The sequence below is a fragment of the Lissotriton vulgaris genome, chromosome 1_1 (genome assembly GCF_964263255.1).
Source record: "Lissotriton vulgaris chromosome 1_1, aLisVul1.2, whole genome shotgun sequence".
Classification (NCBI taxonomy): Eukaryota; Metazoa; Chordata; class Amphibia; order Caudata; family Salamandridae; genus Lissotriton; species Lissotriton vulgaris.
In genome coordinates, this window is record NC_141685.1 from 947,937,197 (window position 1) to 947,956,725 (window position 19,529).

A 19,529-nucleotide genomic window follows, 5' to 3' on the forward strand; every position below is an offset into this window, starting at 1 on the left:
AGACTATTTTGATTGCTCCGGGTCCACGCACAGGGGGGGGGGGGGGATTTGGGGCAGAACGGACTATTCACAGATTAGGACTATACTGAGAGATCCCTACTACAGAACTAGTACATCAAACGCCGTTCATAGGCATGATACATTGTAGCATCCTTTGGCAAAGAGATTGTGACTGGCACTGTTGGGGTGTATATAGTTTTTTTCTTTAACTATAAATTTGAGCAACAATAAGATCTTTAATGGGGACAAGCTGCAGTGTCGTAAAATTAAAAAAAATGTTGGTCATCTTAAAAAAATAGTTACATTACAGATACAGTTTTACCTACACCCACAGGGAGGGTGAAATTCAATCTCTCCCATTCTTTTGGCTCATACAAATGACACGTCTTGATCATTCTAATAAAATAATGGAGTTATCCCATCATATTCCTTAGGCCCAGTATGGGTTAGATTTCCGACATGCTCCATAATAACAGTACTAACTTCTACCGAAATGCTTCCTGGAGGACAACACTTCCGCGTTTCATTAGCACAAAGGCTGCATAAGACCTTGGAAGGTGGATAGGATTTCAGTACAAGCTCAAAAAAGGGACTGTGAGAAAAGGTGTCATGTCTAGCATAATAAAATGACTGCCACTTGTACAACGTGCACGCCACCTTCTCCTCTATCCCCCACACTGCCTCCCTTAGATGTAGTGCTGCCTGTGAATACAACACATATAATTTAAAAACAAAAGCTTTAGTGGAATTGTAAATTACATTACAGATTCTGAAGCAAAATAAATACAAAAGCATTTTCTATTTACAGATTTTGCATATTTAGTTTAAGTCTTTAAAAGCATATGAGGGGGAAAATAATGCAAATATTTCTTGCTTGAGAGGCAAAGATGGTCCGAGATTCTGCATGCATGTTTCTCATAGCTAAGCCTTTCAGCACAAAAAAGAGTGAGATGAGAAGGTAGGAACTGAGAGTTCCAGCAGTCCATCACGCTGAAGGGTGACAGTGTAATTGGCAGTTTGTACACTATTGGAGTATGTCAAGTGAAGGGACATGTCAAAATAAAAAATACAAAACAGAGCCAGGAGTCATTTGCTAGAGATGAAGTATAAACCATTCAAAGAGCATCTCAAATGTTTGTATTCTTGCTGAAAATAGTACTATCCATCAAGGTTTTAAATTCTAAAAGTCTTTTATATTTTTTGCAGCCGTTCGAGATTAAAAGCTTTCGGAAAACTGAAGGAATATAGCAGGCTTGGAGTAAAATTCATGTGTAGTCTCCACAGAACCACTGGTACCGTCCATCGCTCTAGTCATGGAGTAGGCTAAACAAATATTGTCAACAGCTCACTTCAGCATGGGAGAGGCAAAGAAGTTTCCAGGACGGCCAATGCTGGTCACAGACTTGCTTTTGCTCCCAAACCTAAACAAGAGGAAAGCAAGCAGAATAACTGAGAATGCATGTACACAACAACACTTTTCAAAGTATCCTTTTGGAAAAGGTACCCAAGAGCAAACCAGCTAATAATTCAAGAGAAAGATGAAAGGAGAGTAATCCTTGAGAGGAAGGTATACATAGGCATAAGTACCAACACTTCTCACAGTTACTGCATAGAGCAAGTTGATCTTCTGTGAGAACTGCTGAACAAGCTAGCCTCTCACCCACAGGAAAAGGAAGATAACTCTTATTCTACAGAGGATATACTAATAACAATGGACACGAGACATACTTGGGTGTGGTTTTGCCAAGGGTCGACCGGACTCTCTGGGATAATGAGCTGGACGAGGGGGTCTTGGAGAGTTGCTGCTCCGGGGTAGTGATTGGTCCAAACAGGTTCCCTAAAAGATAAATAGACCAAAAATAAACACCTTAACCAGGAAAACAAAGACAGGGGTGAAAACAAACAAAAGATGGTACTGCACCACAACCATCAAAAACAAAACAGGATACTTCAACCAGGCTTCAACCATTGGTGAAATGTTGCAAACAGCAAAAACAATTAGCACATTTGTTGAAATATTATGCGGACGAGCTAGGCAGAATCTTCATAGTGCATTCTGTAACTTGTGGGTCGGTCTTAGAGTCCCTATGACCATAATTATTTGGACTGACAGGGAGAAGAGAACAGCTGATAAATTACCGCTGGAGGAGATTGGAGCTTTCAGCCCAAAACTTTTTCGGATTTATTTTCATCAGAGGTAAGATATGGCCACTGGTGTGCAGATGAAACTGTCCAGCCATCAAGTTATTGTATTAAGCACATCATTTAGGTGGTAAGGTGACCAATAATAATAAATGAACAGTCTTTGTATTCAATATTGCAAGAAGAGGGAGGTAATCCAGCACGGCAAGGCTATTCATAGGTTATTGAACTATACTTTAAATAACACTGATGCAAGGAATGAATGTCCTTAATGCAGGAGTACTTGAGCAAAGTTTGCCTTCGGACACTAAGGGGTACTGCTTTTGTTTTTTTTTCTACTGCTGACATAGCATTGCAAGTCAACTTTCATAGGAGATAAAACTTCAAACTTTCACTTTGATCTACTGCCAGTGGTACTTCTTGGTGAGCACAATCTCACTAAAAAAGGTTTCTCTAACAAATTACTGTACACACGGCTTCTAGCTTTAACCCGTTAAGCGCGCCGCAAATTCTGCCCCAGTGCGGACGTTCGATTGCGCTAACGGGATCCGGACGTCCAACGGTCATGCGCAGCACTAGCGAGGTAGTGCACGCGACGACCGTTGGACGTTCGCAGCACTGAATGGGTTAAAGGATGCGCTACGTCAAAGTACAAGAAAAGCCATTATAATTACACAGCTCAATTACAACCATACCTTTTATGTCCGGTGTGCCGCCTGGTGTGTTGTAAGCATTGGTGTTTTGTATGATGTGACTTGGGTCCATGTTCTCCTGTTCCACCATCATGAACTGGCTCCAGTACTCAACAGGCAATGAAAGCAAACGCTCTATCACCTTGGGAAGAAAGCACATGGTAACAGATGCTAGAGTCCAGCTACAATTCAATGTTTGAACTCAGTATTGTATACAAAAGCAAATTTACCTTTGGCTGTCTCTTGGTGTCCTGAAGGATAGTCATGGGGTCTGGGTCCGGCACAGCATGTGCCACAAGTGTGGGGCCAAATACCCTGGCTAGGTTAGAAGTATCCATCTTACAGTCTGGACTCTGGGCAACTCTAGACAAGAAACAAGCAGTTTCCTTTGAAAAATCAACCCACGTTATAGTCAGCCTTGTAACACAGTAAGAAATAGCTTTTTTGAAGGTTCCACATTACAGCTCAACAGGCAAGGCCAACCATTTCACCAGGTCAACAGATAATCAACAGAAGGCATTGAGCCCTCACCACCACACCTTTTCCCATCAGCAAATTACTGCTCACATACCTTTGTAGGTGAATCATAAGGAATGCTAAGGTATCCCGGTGTGCAGGGGGAAGTTCATCCACAGCCTGATAAATAGCAGCTATGCTGTTATCCTCGTCACTGATTTCTGTAAAAGTAGAGGTTCAATAAGTCTCCCTTGTGGTGTTAAGCTTAGCATTGAAACAGTTTAGGTTAGTTACGGAAAAAGTTTGTCACAGAACTAGACTATACAGTGAGATTTCCCTTCTGCTCATTAAAATTAGGTGGACCCACATCCACTCTTTAAGTACCATTCGTTCAGGGGTACAACATGGGGCAACAATTAAGATCTTTCAACTGTGCACTACAGCTTTAATGAACCAGTTCACGCATAACAATCTAATAGGATACAGAATTAAACTAAAGGGAAATTTACATCTATCGAAGGAGCATTCGCCAAGACGACATAGTCCAACTATACCACAAGTTACAAAAGGACATGGAAACCATTATTACCAGTGAATTGTTTAAAAGCCATATGCACAATCCACTTTTAAATTGAACATATCAAAATGCTACTAAGACCTGGAACCATTGGACGGCTGCAAGCATTCAAATAGAGTCATCAGGGCAGCAGATTTTATATACGCAAGTAACTTGCCTTTACTCCAATATCTAAACCAACAATGAACAGTGCCATCCACACGAGATAGAAATGGACAAAGTCTGTTGCCATTTCTCCAACAAAGTCTTTAAGCATATGACTAGCACAGTGCTGTAAAATGACAAAAGCCATTTACCACTCCAGGAACAGTATTACAGCTTTGAATTGGTAATGTACCAACCAAGCCAAACTGAAATGAGTAAAAGCAACCCCTGTATACATACAAACATACATACATCTCTAATGAATGTTAGTGACCCTGTAAGTACCAGTTTGTGGCATGTAGTGCTGTAGATATGCATGCCTAGCATAATTCCACCATTTAGTGTTAGGCTCGGAAAAGTGTGCACATTGTTTTTCTTTGAAGAAATGTTTGAGTCATGAGGTTATGAGACGGCTGCTCTTGCTCGCAATGCGCATGGTCCTCGACTCCATTGTTAGAGTGTTATCTGGTTGCCGGTGAGGATGAAGTATAAAGGATGATTAGTCCTAGCGAGGGGATCATGGAAATATAAGTACGATAACAGCAACCCTCCTAGGTTTATGGAGAGGAAGGAAGGCGTATGTGAATCTACAGCACTGCATGCCACAAAGAGCTGCTTACAGGGAAACACTCACCATTTGATAGCCTGTGTGGCTATAGATACACATGCCTAGCATATAATGTAACAAAAGGGGGTGGTGATGGACGTGTGTTTGATTGATTCAGATGCTCCGTCCATCACCACCCCCTTTTGTAGCATATAATGTAAAGCAGTTTTCATCCCAAAGCGGTGGCTAACTTGTGAGGGGTACATTTGCTTGAAATAATATACGTAGAACCAGTTGGCCTACATTGGCTCGTTGACGGGTAGGACATCTACACAATAAAGTTTGGTGAATGTGCGTGTGTGGGGTCCACATAGCTGCCTTACAAGTCACCCATGGGTAGATTTCCTAGGAAACCCATAGTAGCTCCTTTTCTGTGAGTAGCGTGAGCTTTTGGAGGGCTAGCGAGAGCCCCTTTAGCTCTCGCTTAACAGGCCTGGATAAATTTTACAATTCAACATGATATGCCAGATTTAGAAATTGCTCTTCCCTTGCGTTTGTTGAATGCAAGAAAGTTGTTGTCCTTCTGAATGGTTGAGCTCTATTAATGTAGTAATTAAATGCCCTTTTCACATCTTGTGTGTAAAGCTCTTTTGGCAACTGAATCAGGGTGAGCAAAGAATACAGGCAACTCAATAGATTGGTTCAAGTGGAATTGAGTTACTACTTTAGGGTTAGTAAGTAAGGAGTCGTTTCTGTCCTGTAACTCCAGTTCTGTAGTAGGGGTATCTCGGTTATAGTCATAATCTAGTGAATAGTCCCGCCCATGTGCGTGGACCCCGGAGCAATCAAAAATAATCTCTTAAGGTGTTGAAAAATGCAGAACTGCACAGACACTTAAGAGACACTTGAGAGAATTAAAAACAGATAATGCAGCCTATAAAACCAGGCTACACTGCCCAGTACTTCAACTAGAAATTCCACCAAAAATCCACAAACAGCAAAGCCTGTCCTGATCCTGATTGCCCCGGAATGGCCAAGAACCTGCTTCACCGGTCTCTTCTTCCACACATATGGCTGCCGTGCAGGCCGGACCTTCTCACGAAGTTCGGGGGCAGATGTTGCACCTCAACCTCTCATCTTTGAGTTTGGCGGCATGGCTCCTGAGATAGTGCAATAGGGCCAAAACAAGATTCGAAAAAAGAAAAAACAATCCAGCATGGATTCAGACAGCTTTAAATCGCTCCTCCAGTATAAAAAGAACTGATTTGCTCAGAGATAAACCAAAACCAGATGAGGAACAAGATAAAATTCGCTTCATCACCACACACTCAACAACCAACCAAGCCATCGTTAAAATTCTGCGAAAAAATTGGCATATTCTACATATGGACCCCAAAGTGGCTGAAATTGTGGGAGATCATCCAAATGTGACTTATCGAAGGGCAAAAAACCCTAAAAGACAAACTTATCTTTAGTCACTTTCAAGAACAAAAGAAACCAGAAGTATGGCGGAGACCCAGAGGATTTTATAAATGTTCTGGATGCAAAGTTTGTTGTATTGCCAAAACTACCAAGGAAATAAAGATGGCAAATAAAAAAACTTGGAAGATTGAACAACTAATTAACTGTAAAACACAATTTGTCATATATGCCCTAGAATGTCCGTGCTCCTTAAAGTACATCGGAAGCACCAAAAAAGAACTGAAACTTCGCATTTTGGAGCATGTTCGAGCTACCATTAACTCTGACCGCAGTAATGCCATGGCAAAACACATGGAGAAGGAACATAAAGGAGATTGGAAACCTCTAATCTTCCATGGAATTGAAAGTGATGGACCTAACCAAAGAGGTGGAGACCGAGAGAGTGATGAGACAAAAAGAATCCAAACACATCATGAACTTTCGAACTCTGAGCCCCTATGGGCATAATCAGGACGAAGAACTACATTGCCACCTGTAAAACTGTATTTATACAACCTTCAGAAACAACTGATACCTACCCTGCCTTAATTTTAATTTGCATGTACTTGTCCTTATTTGAAACCCTCACTCTTAATTTTTCATTTATCTAGGACATGTTAGAATAATTTTGATATGATGTAATCAGCTTTGATGACTTAGAGACTTATAAGTCACTGTTTGATACTGAGCGTTCATGCCCACTGGAGGGCTATATCTTGATTTAACATGTGGTTAAATTCCCAGAATCAATTTCCTCAAATGTATATATACGATTGCTAACAGTAGGCACGCACTTTTTGTAAATTTTGAAATGCCCACCTGAGGGCTCAATTTTGGTTTAATTGTCTACACAATGGTCATATATAGTTGTATATTATTTCATATTGTTTATAAATAGTGCTACTTATGAAACAAAACTGAAATGTAATGAACAGTTATGCACAGAAACGTCAGTTATTTGAAACTACATGTCCCACAATGCCTGTGCGAGACACAGGAAGTGATGTAACTTCTAAAAAAAACTCATTTCACTTTATTTAAATGTCAAAATAATGTCGACTCAGTTAACCTGTGAGCAAGGTCTCCGTAGAGACCGAAACGCGTAAGGTGTTGCTGGTTAAAAAACTTACAATCGACTAAAAACCAGTGTGGTTGGAACTTTATTGGTCACACGGGAGTGGACGAGGAACAAACTTCTCTGTAAGGAGAAAACCTGAATTTATTTGATCGCAGCGGGTCCTGCTGCGCCTCGCGTGCACCGCCCGAGAGCACCCGGGAGCCTCCGACTTGGGCCAGATGGAGAATATATATATATATATATATATATATATATATATACACATATTATATACACATATATATATACATACACACATATATACGCACATATATATATATACACACATATATATATATACACACATATACATATATACACACATATATACACACATATATATACATATACACACACACATACACATATATATATATATATACACATATATACATATATATACACACATATATACATATATATATATATATACACACATATACACATATATATGCACATACACATATATACATATATATACATATATATATATATATATATACACACACATATACATATATATATACACACACACACACACACAACCATGTAAATCATTTCATGCACAGTCTAGCAAGATGGCTTACTGGGTTTAGTGCTGTGCATGTGATGTGGAAGTCTCATTATCCTTTATGCCTTTCCACGCCACCACATATGCAGTAAGCTCGCCAGTAGATAAACACGATACAAGGCTCTTGTTAGAATCAAGGTGCATCATTCTAGGTGCGACTCAATAGGCAGCATTTACATCAAAAAGCCAGATAGACAAAGGAAGAAAAGAATACAGGAGAGATTTAGTCAGTAGAAAGTAGAGCTATCTGCTCCTTTATCATGATCTGGTGGATTTCTTTATGGATTGCTTGACAAATTGGACAGTGGAAGTGGGAAGATAAGGCGAATAATAAAGGGACAGTTGAGATATGAAGCAAACTAACGTTTCGGCAGTGGGGGAATCCTGCTGATCTTACTCAAAGTCCTGAGACCTTTTCATTCTACGTATTGTAGAGGTCATTAGTTATCCAAGGCCTTCCACAATTCACCAAGTGTTCCAAGCCCAATCATCTTTTGAAGAAACGGGTCTTTAAAATATATGTGCTTACCGGCTGCAGTCATGAAGGTCTTGTTGAGCCGAAAGGTAAGAAGAGGTTCCTTCAGGTTTCGCAGAAAGTCTTTCAGGAAACCACACACGGCATGGATGTCTTCTATCTTACTGAGCAAAGGAACAGTCTTACTGCGTAAAAATTTCTCTTTTAAGTCCTTCACTGTGCGGTCGCATCCTGAAATTCGGTAAAGGCCAGTCTGGGGGGGGGGGGGGGGGGGGGGGGGGGGGTCAGGGGGGGGGAGAAAGAAGGAAAAGCTTCAAAGCCAAACAAATGACACCAACCCCCTTCTCATACCTATATTTTCCAAGCCTTGTAACATCCCAATGCCCAATGAGCGCATTCTATCCATCTACTGGTCAGCACTACTACCCCCCCATGCATCCTAAAATCTATCTCCAGTCATTCCCCCAACCAATCTCAAAGCTCCCACATTTAACCCCATGTCCCAACCTTGTTTTCAGATGCTCTTCACACGCCTCCTTTCTCTTGGGTTTTTCATGGCCCAACACCTTCCACTCTGAGGTCCACAATCAAACTACCCACTTCGATCTCAGGTCTGGTTCTCTCCCTACCCATCTACTGCAAAGCTCACACTTGCAACCATCTCCCTGTTCCATCTCAAAGAACTGTGGTATAGCCACACCCCAGAAAGTCCAGTGCCACTTCACCGTTTGTAGTCGGGTGGCCACTGGTCCAGGACACCTTTCTATCAGGTCTCTAGTAATTCCTTCCCGTTCTTGTATTTTACAGATGCATGGTCGAGACCCACCTCCAATCTATCTCCCGTATTAAACCCAGTTTATCCTGTCCAACACCCATTAGCAAGTTTTAAGACCCAGATACCCTGCGTGCCAACCATCAATTCTGCTGTAGTCACCACCCTCCCAATCTCCATGGTTCAGACCTTCACTCAGTCTTATCCATTTCACACCTCCCACATTCTACTCAGATGTCCATGGTCCAACCACCTATCTCATACATACCTAGCCAACACTTCTAGCATAAAGATCCCAGGTTCAACCCTCTTCATCTTAGGTCCCTTGCCCATCCTCCACTTGAAGCTAGATTGCTACAACCCACTTTGACATTAATTGTATAGTTCCATTGGCCATGCCATCCGTTGAGGTCTGATTATGGGCTATTTCACCGTCTCTTTTCACAGAGACCAAAGGTTAAAACTCATCCATCTCAAAGCGCCATGGGGCAACTCGCTTCCACCCCCATGATCCAATCTCCGTTGACTTATGGCAAAATGAAAAGCTCTTCAGAGACTCAAACAATGCCACCATCAATTCCTGCATCAAATATGATCTATACTCCCACCCCACTAAATTGTGGTACCATTTAGCTTCCCTTTCACACCAGCCTCCTTAATAGGAAAGTCACCAGTATTTCTTACCTCATGGAGTCCCCTCTGCTCAATCTCATTGACACAGTGCACAACAACAGAGGGGATCATGGGTGGTGTTGAGGACACAAAATCAGACAGGCTGCCCTGAAAAGCAAGAGAGGAGATTAAGACATATCCTACAGATTTAAATCCCTGCAATTTCTGCAGTAAACTCCCTCGTCACCCACACCCAGCAATCCATTCAGTTGCCAAGAAAAAAAGAGATGCTTTAACAATGCTGCTCTTTAAACTCAAATAGCCTGAATCTTAGTCTGGCTCTGCTCACCAAGTGTCACATCGCTTACCAAATTTACCATAAAGATTAAGAGATTTAATTATTCCTCTTACATTCAATTATCTTTCCTACACATTTTTTTCCTGCATCCATCCTCCCAAATTTTTTTTGCAGTCACACGAGCAGCCTTTCTCTGCCAACGATTCACCCTGCATGAACATCTTTTATTGCCATAGTGATTCACATGGCTAAACTGTGAGCAAGTCGGTTGTACCTCTCCAATCCGGACAGGAGTGCCCCCCAGTGTTGGGATACAAGGAAGGGGGCAACGATCACGGCACTCTGGATGAGATACCACTCGGCAGTCTCTACACTTAAGTGACAGCTTCCCAAACTTTATACGCTTCCCACAGGGAACGCACGACTCTGGCTTGATAACCTGATTATGGAAACAAGGAGAAAACGCACAGACATTTTTTATTATAAAGTAACGTCTTTTCAAAGTGCATTGCAATGCATAGAAACAGTGCAACACCGTAAAATTATTCATGTCTCCCTTTGTTGAACACCCACCGTTTTGGATACAAACTCATGCAACCTCATTCCCCCTGTACCCTGTGGGGTTCTGGTGCCGTCACTTGCAGAGTTAAAGTCCAAATTCCTGCTACCCAGGGTGGAGTCACTGCTCCATGGTTGCAGATTGGCTGAAATAGAATAGAACAACAAGTTACTTTCCAAATACATTCTCTATTGCTACAGCTAATTAATCCCCTCACCCAGTCTTTGGAATGAAAACAAACATTCTTCCTAACATCTCTAGTCATCAAGTCCATAGCAGACCTTGTGTTGCCCAGTGTTAGGCTTTCAACAAGCAACATTAGTACCTGTACAAGCGTTTCTTCTCAACTACTCAGATTGAGCCGATAGGATATGTGGACTAAGATCTTTCCAAGAGACTTTCAGATGGCTGGTTAAACTTCCTGCAGGGCTGACTGGGGTTTCAAAGGTTGATAAGTCCCTTTTGCATTTGATCCAATCAACAATTGTGTAGAAGTCCTTACATAAACAGTCCTTATATATTATTATACATTATTTGTAAACTACAAAGAACAGTGTGCCATCAAGGTAGATGAAATAGCATGGTTTGAGCAAGAGACTTTAAACATGATTCTGAACAGAAGTCACTAACACACATTAGATACAGAACATAAATACCAGTGTGAATTTAGCACACCTGAGAAGGGAAGACCATTAGCTAAAATGTTTATCTTACTTAAGATGCAAACACAGGCCCCCAAAACTGAAAAATGTTAACAGTAGATGATTAGAAATGCAGTGAGACACTAGCTCAATAAACACACGAAAATAGGAGGGCACGCTAAACGGAGCTAAACTGGGTAAACCATTAAAAATATATAGATATATATTTTAGGGGAAAATCAGGGTCGAGCTACTACAATTTAAGAGTCATGAATAAACTAGCCCCAAAACTATGTTTGGCACAATCAAGAATCCCTCGACGCTGTGGAATCTGCACGTCAAACACAACGTTACGTTTAACCTTTGCTAATTGCATGTTTCTATGAAAGAATCATCTTACCTTTCAACTCGCCTGTTCGCCTCCTACTTCTGGTCCAATATGGCCCAGTCTCAATGGTGGAGATAGCCTCAATTGGGCCACCATTGTTTGGAACCGTCACAGTCGTCGTTGCCACAATGGATTCATTCTGGAACACCGAAAATAATCCAGTAAAGGTTTGGGTTTACGATGTAATCACCAAGAATGCTGTGTTAGCAAAGTACAGGGAGGTGTGTAAAGGTCTGGGTAGCTTTACACCAATCTCTAACTGAAAGCATGCAATTCATACGAACAGTATTTCCTCACCACATGCCACCTAAATGCATTATTGCACCACCTTTTTTTGTCCAACTACTTTGTGCTGGTGCTAGTACTATAGGGACATGCAGCTTCTTTACAAGGGCCACCGGAATCTATCCAAAGGAATCAGTGTTTCTCACCTTCAATCCGAAATGTAGGGGCAATTACCAGCCGCATAACATTTAAAGTGAAAGTGTAACAAGTCCTCGAGTTTTAATGACTGCCTTCCACAATCCTCAACACATCTTTTCTACAAGGGAAGGAAGCACTGGAACTTTAGTTTACATCTCTGCTTGATAGTTTCCGAGGACTATAGATGTGCAGATTTTCACATTCAGGGTACATATGATGGTTTTCCTCTTGGAATGAGAAGGACTCATGGCCCTATTTAATGTAATTCCTATACCACCTACCCTGGATGTCCAATCACCTTTGGGTGAGGTTCTAACAAAAATGTTAACAGATGGTCCTCTGCATCACCCACACTCAGACATCCTCAAATACAGACTCAGTGCAACTGTGTAGCTGCTGAGGGTATTCTAAAGCAGTGGCTCTTCATCTTAACTTCTGTGGACCGCTACTTAACCTTTAATGGAATGCCGTGACCCACCACTGAAAACATTTTGGAACCAGGGAACCCCCACTAACTCAATATTGTAATTTGGGGACTCTAGCCGAAGCAATTTTAATGATTTGAATGGAAGAATACACAAAATTACAGAACCAAGCATTCAAACAAATACACAAATGATTAAATCTATTAAATTAAAAAACAAATAGGTTTTAAAAAATAATCATAATTTTAAGGACAATGTTGGAGCATTTCTACATTCAATTGAGGCCACCTATTGTCAATACTATATTCTGTTTGATGCACTTGCACTGCTCCCACAAAGAAATCGGAGGATGCCAACTTCTTAATGTTTAGTTTCCAATTTCAAATTCCTTTGCCGAACGTTTGTTTCCCAATGCTGCCTCTTTATTGACCCCCCCCCCCCCCCCCCCCAAAAAAAACGTGTAGACACTGCAGACCCCCAGGGGTCTCCGGACCACAGGTTAAGGGCGGCTGATCTAGAGGTTGAGGACGTAGGACCAAGGAACCGTGCCAAAGGCTTAAAGAATTAATCAACATTTCTCACCCAAAAGCCACCTTTAACCAGGGAATTGGAGTGCTTATACAGACAAAAGGGCAATGTGTGTGCACAAGCAGAGGTTAAATTACTCTGAAGTGCTACAGCCTGGTAGCGAACATGACGTTACACCAGGCATTGTTTCAGCTTGTCGACCTAGTCAGCAGACTGGACTATGCTGCGCCCAAGTAGCCTAGATCTGGAAGAGACACTACATGCTTTCCAGATGGTCCACTTCCCAAAAACATTTATTAATCTAATAAAAGCTACAATGTTGCGAAAGTATGCAATGTGAACAGGGAAGGAATCGCCCTCTCTTGAAACATTCCAGTCCAACTTAAATTGCAAGTTCTAAATGGACATTCTTAATAGATCAGCTTCACAGCTCTGTCACAGTACAAAATGATTTTACTGACCCAGTGTCCCCGTTGCAGAGAAGAGGAAGTCCACACATGAGCGTACCTGCTTTTTACATTAATAAACCATCACTTTAGCCCTCTGTAGTAAAAATATCCATCTTTCAAGTGATCACAAAGGACTTAAACAGAAGATATTAGCGTGAATGGCCAACTTGTTCGCCATTGGGTCTTACAGAATAGATAAACCCTTGCAACAACTGTTACATCAACGGTGTAGGAAGGTGGATATCTAACTATGGTTGCCCCCAACTTTTTGCCTGGTGTTTTGCTGGTTTTTCGACTTAGTTGACCTGGGGCCCTGCTATTCAGGACCCCAGGCCCACTGCTCTCTCTGTAAAATGGATTCCATGTACCTTAGGTACATATCTAATTGGATACTGAGTCACCTTATCAGTCCCTGTACAGTGTACCTTAGGTACCCAGGGCATAGGTGCACTCAGGGCCTACCAGGGGCTGCAGCATGTATTATGCCACCCCTGGCTGGCCATCCAAATCTGACAACTGGCTGCACGACAGCTGGGGCAAGGTGGTGTAATCACCCTTTGCTTTAGGTATAGTATTCCTATATCTAACCGTAAAATGGACACATGTATTCCTATCAGTCACTCCTATGGCAGGCCTTATCAATCCTGAAGGCAGAGTGCTTGGAATTATGTGAGATGGTGCTCTGGCATGAGCTGAGCCCGTTTGCAGCTTGCGGAACCAAGTCCTAATAGCTGTTCCATGATAAAGCGTACCATATACTCTTAAGTGCATTATAATCCTCGCGGTTATTTGCCAACTTTGGTATCGCTTTATCAAAACATGTCGAGTAAGGTGTCATACGAATTGGAATACTAACCCCTCGCCAATTCTGGCGACGGGGATTCCACCCTTCTAGAGGGACACGACATGGATGTAACTGTGAACCCCGGTTAAAGTTAACTCGAGCCTCAGCATCACAAAATGGATGCTGCCACCACCACCACAGACACAAGTCTGACCTCCTGCTGCTGGGGGTTTCCTGGGTAGCACCATCCCAGACAGGGTTTTGTGTATCCCAGGTAGGCAGGGCTGAGAGGACGGTGACTGCAAGTGGCACCCCGGTGCTCACAGTGCATATGCCGGCTCAAACCAGTTCCAGGGGCACCCCAGCCCCTGAGCTGGGGAGAGACCGGACAAAGGAGAGGGGTGTAACCACCCCCCTCCTGGTCCCACCCATGGGCAGGACCTAGACGCGTGCCAGCCCCTTTTCTTAGGATAAAAGGTAGGAGCGGACCCACTTCCCAAATTAGATAATCTTGAATCTTGAACTACTTTCCACGAAAGGAACTCTTGACATTCTCTGAAGACTCTCCCTTGTGGCTAAGGAGTTGCCACCCTGCACCCGCAGGCACCACCTAAGCAATTGCGGTTTGCTGCACGTCCATCCTCCGGATCAAGACTGACCAGCTCGACGAGACCCGGATTCCCTGCCATCTCTGACCTCTACCTGCATCATCAGCCCAGCTGAGATCCGTGGGTGTGACGAGACCTGAGGGACCGGCCATCTTCAAAACCTGCACGACGCTTAACCAGCACGACCGCCGAGGGATCCTCGAGTGAGTGCACTGGGGTTTGAGAAGCCCCAACCCAAAGCAGCTCCAGCACCGAAGTCCAGCCCCCCAGCATCCACGAGATCTGCGTGGGGCCCTTCTGCTCCTTTGCTGCTTGCCACGTTGTCCGGTCACTTGCCCGTTGGCTAGTGGCCTTCCTGACGTACCACGACGATTACACCGCTGGTCTGGTTGCTCCAGACTGGCCCTAGCTCCCCTCCAAAAGAGGAGCACCCCGGACCCTCCTGGTCCCCTCCAGACGCCATCTTGACTCCACCGCGTGGGCTTGCCCTTGCCAAGGCTTGTTGCTCCAATCCTGGTTCCAGCATCACCGACAGCAGACACCATCGTGGGACAGCTCGCACCTCCAGCCTGGTCGCCGACAACGCCTCCTGGCCCGTGTGACTGCAGAGTCCCGCGTCGCCCACTCACCTGATAGGCGGTGACCTCATCCGGTGCCATCCTGGTGCCCACACAATCACTGGCTAGTGATTAAGAACTGAGTCCCCTCTGCTTTCAGGTCGTCTCCATCACCGATCCAGCCTTGGATCACACCGAACATCTTCACTGGTCGCCTGCCAGCAACTTCTTCTTTCAGGCTCCATAGACTACAACGAGGATTCCCGACGTCACTTGAACCCTATGCAGCCACAGCCCCTGGGCTAGGTAACCCGAGCATTTCGGTGCTCCAACGCAGGTTCACTATCCAAGTGTCCAGATCCCTTTTCGTTTTTAGTCTACCTAGTCGGATTCGTCCGGAAACAGTAACTTTAGACTTACTAGCATCCATAGACTTAGTCCCGCATCCCGCGTGAGTGCGCACACTCTGCACCAGAGTTCCCTAGGCCTCCTGCTCCTAACCGTAGAGTTCAGTAGTGTAGTCCTAGCGGTCCTGAAGCCTCTGGATCGTGTTACTCACCTGCTAGTATTTCGCATTCCACTTTTAGAGTATATGGTTTTTCGTGCCCCTCGGGCATTTGTGTAAATTGTGCAACTTGTAGTATTTTCGTAAGAGTTTTGTATTGTGCTTAGCTCCGACTCATAAAGAGTTCAGGGTAGACTTGTTATTAATATACTTTATTTTTATAACAACTTGTGTGGTGTCCTTTCACTTGGTGTTCAAGGGGTATATGTGATGGTAAAACAGCTGGCTTCACACACCCTCTAGAGTTTAGCCTGAAGACTGCTTTTGTCCACGCTACTAGGATAGCTGGTCTATAAGGTTGACTTACAACCAATCAATAAGGGTCGTTTGGTATGATACACAGTGATCACTAGAATAGTGAGCACTATATATCAGGCCAACTTCTCACAAACGGGAGCACAGAAGATAATTTGGGTACCGTCTGTTGGCTTTTGGGCCATTTTTAAACCAGATGGTAGACTACTTTCTGTCAGGGTTTTGAACAGTGCAGTAAATAAGATTGCAGAAGGCTTCAGACCGCACCATGCCGTAAAGAGGGGTTGTGTGTCGTCCTGTCTCTCGTCGTCCTCAGGCCTGGTAGTGCCATTGCGCTTTTGCAAGACATCGCTCACGGTGAGTGCAGCGCCCGCCCGCCCCTGTTCCATGATGTACAGGGGCCATGGCACGGGCTGCCATGGGGGGCGGGGGTGCGAGCTCATTGCAGGCACATGTGGCGGGGATGTGGGCACTTTCTCTGTGCAAGGAGAGTGCCCCTCGGGGGCAGTGCGGGGCTGGGCCAGGTGTCCTCCGGGGCGGTCCCTGGTGGCATGGTGGGGGGTGATCAGGGGACTGCGGTGCCCCCCCCCCCCCCAACATGGTGGTAGCACTCTGTATTCGTGGGCACTTATGCCCTTGTGTCGTATGTATTCAAGTGGCCTATCCACAGCACGGTTTCTTTGCCGTGGCTGCGCGGCTGTGTTGAAACACCTGGGGTCAGAGTTGGACTATGTGCGAAGTGCCTTTTCACCTCCCGCCCGTCCGGGCCTCTTCAGGCTCCTCCCAGGCCTGGCACTGTTAGTTTGGGGGCATGGTTTGACCCGATCAGGCAGCGGGAGTGCTTTCATTTGGGAGGCGAAACGCGTCATGGCGACTGGTGGGCTGTTTATTCCTCACGAATAAATGCACTAACAACTGAGCACGGAGTCTGTGGCTTTACTCGATTTTTCAGTGTGGCGTGGCGTGGCGTGGCTGTGCTCTTTGCTGCGCTCGCATTGAACTTTACGAAATATATATATATATATACATATATATATATATATATATATATATATATTTTCCTGGAGGGTGCTGTCTTGTGCGGTGTGCTGCGGGAGCGTTAGCGATATATATATATATATATATATATATATATCCATAGAACAGGTAAGCCCCAAAGGATAGATGCCTCAGACAGAAACGTAAGCTCTATTCGTTTGACATCGTTCAAGCAGGCAAACTGACAAGGTAACAGCATCAGAGTTCAATCTTCGCCATACGCGTTTCGGGAGTCTTAGTATTCCCTTCTTCAGTGGCGCTGAATCAAGACTGAGAGCAAAGTTCTTTCATGCGCACCCATATTTAAAATGCTTGCCAAAGTGGGCGTGGCCTAAACAAAGGCTTCTAGTCCTTATAGTTCTTATGGTGCGCCGAATGTCATCCCGAGTGGGCTTGCTTTCACATCGCTTCATAATTAATTAGATTTGGATTGTTAACGGCCTGCCTTGGTCGTGGGAAGAGCTGACTGCCGTCTGTAGCGGGGCCGCAGCAGCGTCATTGATGCTGCTCACGAGCGGCAGGAGAAAGAACACGCACCTGAGCAGTAAGGTGCTTCTTCACAGCGGAAACAGCAGAAATAAAGCGGAGCGGGAACCTGGAGTCAAGGCACCCACATTGATTGACACTATTTGACAAGTTTGAAGCGCACCCACTGGGGTAATATTTAGGCACGGACTACAACTCCCAGGAGGCCTGAGGGCCACGCCCACAGGGGCGGGAAGAAGTTCAAAAGTACGAGGTGCCTGATAGACGCTTTTCAACTTGCCAATTCATTAAGCCACTGACGAAGAGGTTGGACACTCGAAACACGTTTGGCTGGGACACATGGTGCAATTGTTTTTTACTTGGCAAAGGAGTTCCTGTGTGCAGTCTGCTGTTTGAAATAAATCTGCTGCCTATCAATTGGTCTCCTTCGGGTTCTTTCCGCTTTTGGGAAACTGCAAGATTTGGATATATATATATAACTCTAACCACTAGTATATGTAGTAGACCTTTGAACTTACTACCATTCCTGTGAGTGTAGAGTTTATCCGTTTTTATATCTCTTCCTTGAGTGACTTTACAACTTGTACATTTGCAAAAACAAAATCTGTGTGCATCTCTTCGTTGTGTGACTTTACCACTTGTACATTTGAACAATTTTCCTGTTTGTATCTCTTATGTAACTTGTGTAATCCAAAGTCCTTATGTAATGCAACTGGTTCTTTTGTAAAGCGCTCCGACACCTTCAGGTAATGTTCGCGCAATATAAAATAGCATTAAATAAAAAAAATTAAAAACCCAACTTAGGATGTTAATGGCAACCTTTAGTGTGTCAATTATCCTGGCCGACAAAAAAAAAAAAAAACAAGCTTCAAGCATACTCCTTTGAGGGATCTTTCGAGGATTGCCACAAGGATTACGACAATCCTCAGGATGCAGCTGCCTATTATGTTAAAGAGCAAAACATAAATGTGGGTTTGGTACCGATTGGGCATTTAGTGCCAAATTACGTTTTCTGGAGTCACCTGTCCCATAATGGGTGGAGGTGTGGAAGGATTAAATACTGTTTCAACAGTGTGAAATGCTAATTACTTTTTGAATCAGGTCTCATCTACACTTGAGCTATAAAGCTACCCTTGCATCAGCTGCTTCCTCACGGGCCCTGGTGAATTATTTAAATACAAATTAGAACATTATATAGTGAGTAAATGGTCTGTACCTGATCAGCAGAAGCTCCGATGGAGCGATTCTTCTTAACAGGTCCTGGTGGGCCCTCAGTATGAAGTCTGGAGGAACGCTGAAGATAGGGACACAAATTAGAGTAATGGCAGAGTACAAGGGGTCAGAGTAAAAACACCCAAATAAACATCTATCAGCTGTACAGACAGAAAAGCAAAAAAAAAAAACATGACTTTTTGGTCTTCATTTACTGCACAAGCGCCACACCAATCAACTTTCCCTGGACAAGTCCATGGAGTACTTGAAGCTGAGCCAACATTCTGTCACCGCTACAATGCCCACAAAGTAACATACACATAACAGAAACTGATTAATTATATGGATTAATTACATACTCTCTTCTCCCGCTTCTTTAACCGGACAGTCCTCACCAAAGACGAATCCCAGTCCTACAACACAAGACAACATTAGTACACACTGTGCAAAGAGTGGGCAAGATCCTAGAGATTAAATAATAGAAGCAAATGATGTCCCTTCCACTGTGTCAGCGGCAATCAGATTCAGGTCGCAGCTGCGATTTTTGACCATCGACTCAGCTAACTTTCATAAGCTAATTGTGGTCACGCGTGCACCAGATGCCTCAATAAGCACAAGTCACTTTACTAGCACCTTCTGCCAAGGCACAAAAGGACTCTAAAGGCTCTGAAGGAACAACATCTCAACCGTAATATCCTCATACACCACCAGGGTTACCCATCACAACAGGTTGGCATAGCACTGATT

General features: G+C 43.8%; 1 protein-coding gene across 6 annotated transcripts in view; it reads right to left on the reverse strand.

Annotated features, from left to right (window-relative positions):
* Positions 1 to 718: 718 nt before the first annotated feature.
* Positions 719 to 19,529, reverse strand: part of RACGAP1 (Rac GTPase activating protein 1) — a 44,092-nt gene continuing 25,281 nt past the window's right edge. For 3 of the 6 annotated variants that reach the window (XM_086959283.1, XM_086959293.1, XM_086959301.1), the window contains exons 6-17: positions 19,142 to 19,195; positions 18,787 to 18,864; positions 11,465 to 11,591; positions 10,438 to 10,568; positions 10,139 to 10,303; positions 9,639 to 9,734; positions 8,237 to 8,435; positions 3,406 to 3,511; positions 3,065 to 3,197; positions 2,838 to 2,976; positions 1,729 to 1,837; positions 719 to 1,421 (exon numbers count right to left, since the gene is read on the reverse strand). In XM_086959283.1, the coding sequence (XP_086815409.1) occupies positions 1,346 to 1,421; positions 1,729 to 1,837; positions 2,838 to 2,976; positions 3,065 to 3,197; positions 3,406 to 3,511; positions 8,237 to 8,435; positions 9,639 to 9,734; positions 10,139 to 10,303; positions 10,438 to 10,568; positions 11,465 to 11,591; positions 18,787 to 18,864; positions 19,142 to 19,195 (1,413 nt within the window). In that variant the 3' untranslated portion in view covers positions 719 to 1,345. The remainder of the gene's footprint in view (positions 1,422 to 1,728; positions 1,838 to 2,837; positions 2,977 to 3,064; positions 3,198 to 3,405; positions 3,512 to 8,236; positions 8,436 to 9,638; positions 9,735 to 10,138; positions 10,304 to 10,437; positions 10,569 to 11,464; positions 11,592 to 18,786; positions 18,865 to 19,141; positions 19,196 to 19,529) is intronic. The other 3 variants (XM_086959277.1, XM_086959310.1, XM_086959318.1) reach the window with 1 other exon arrangement.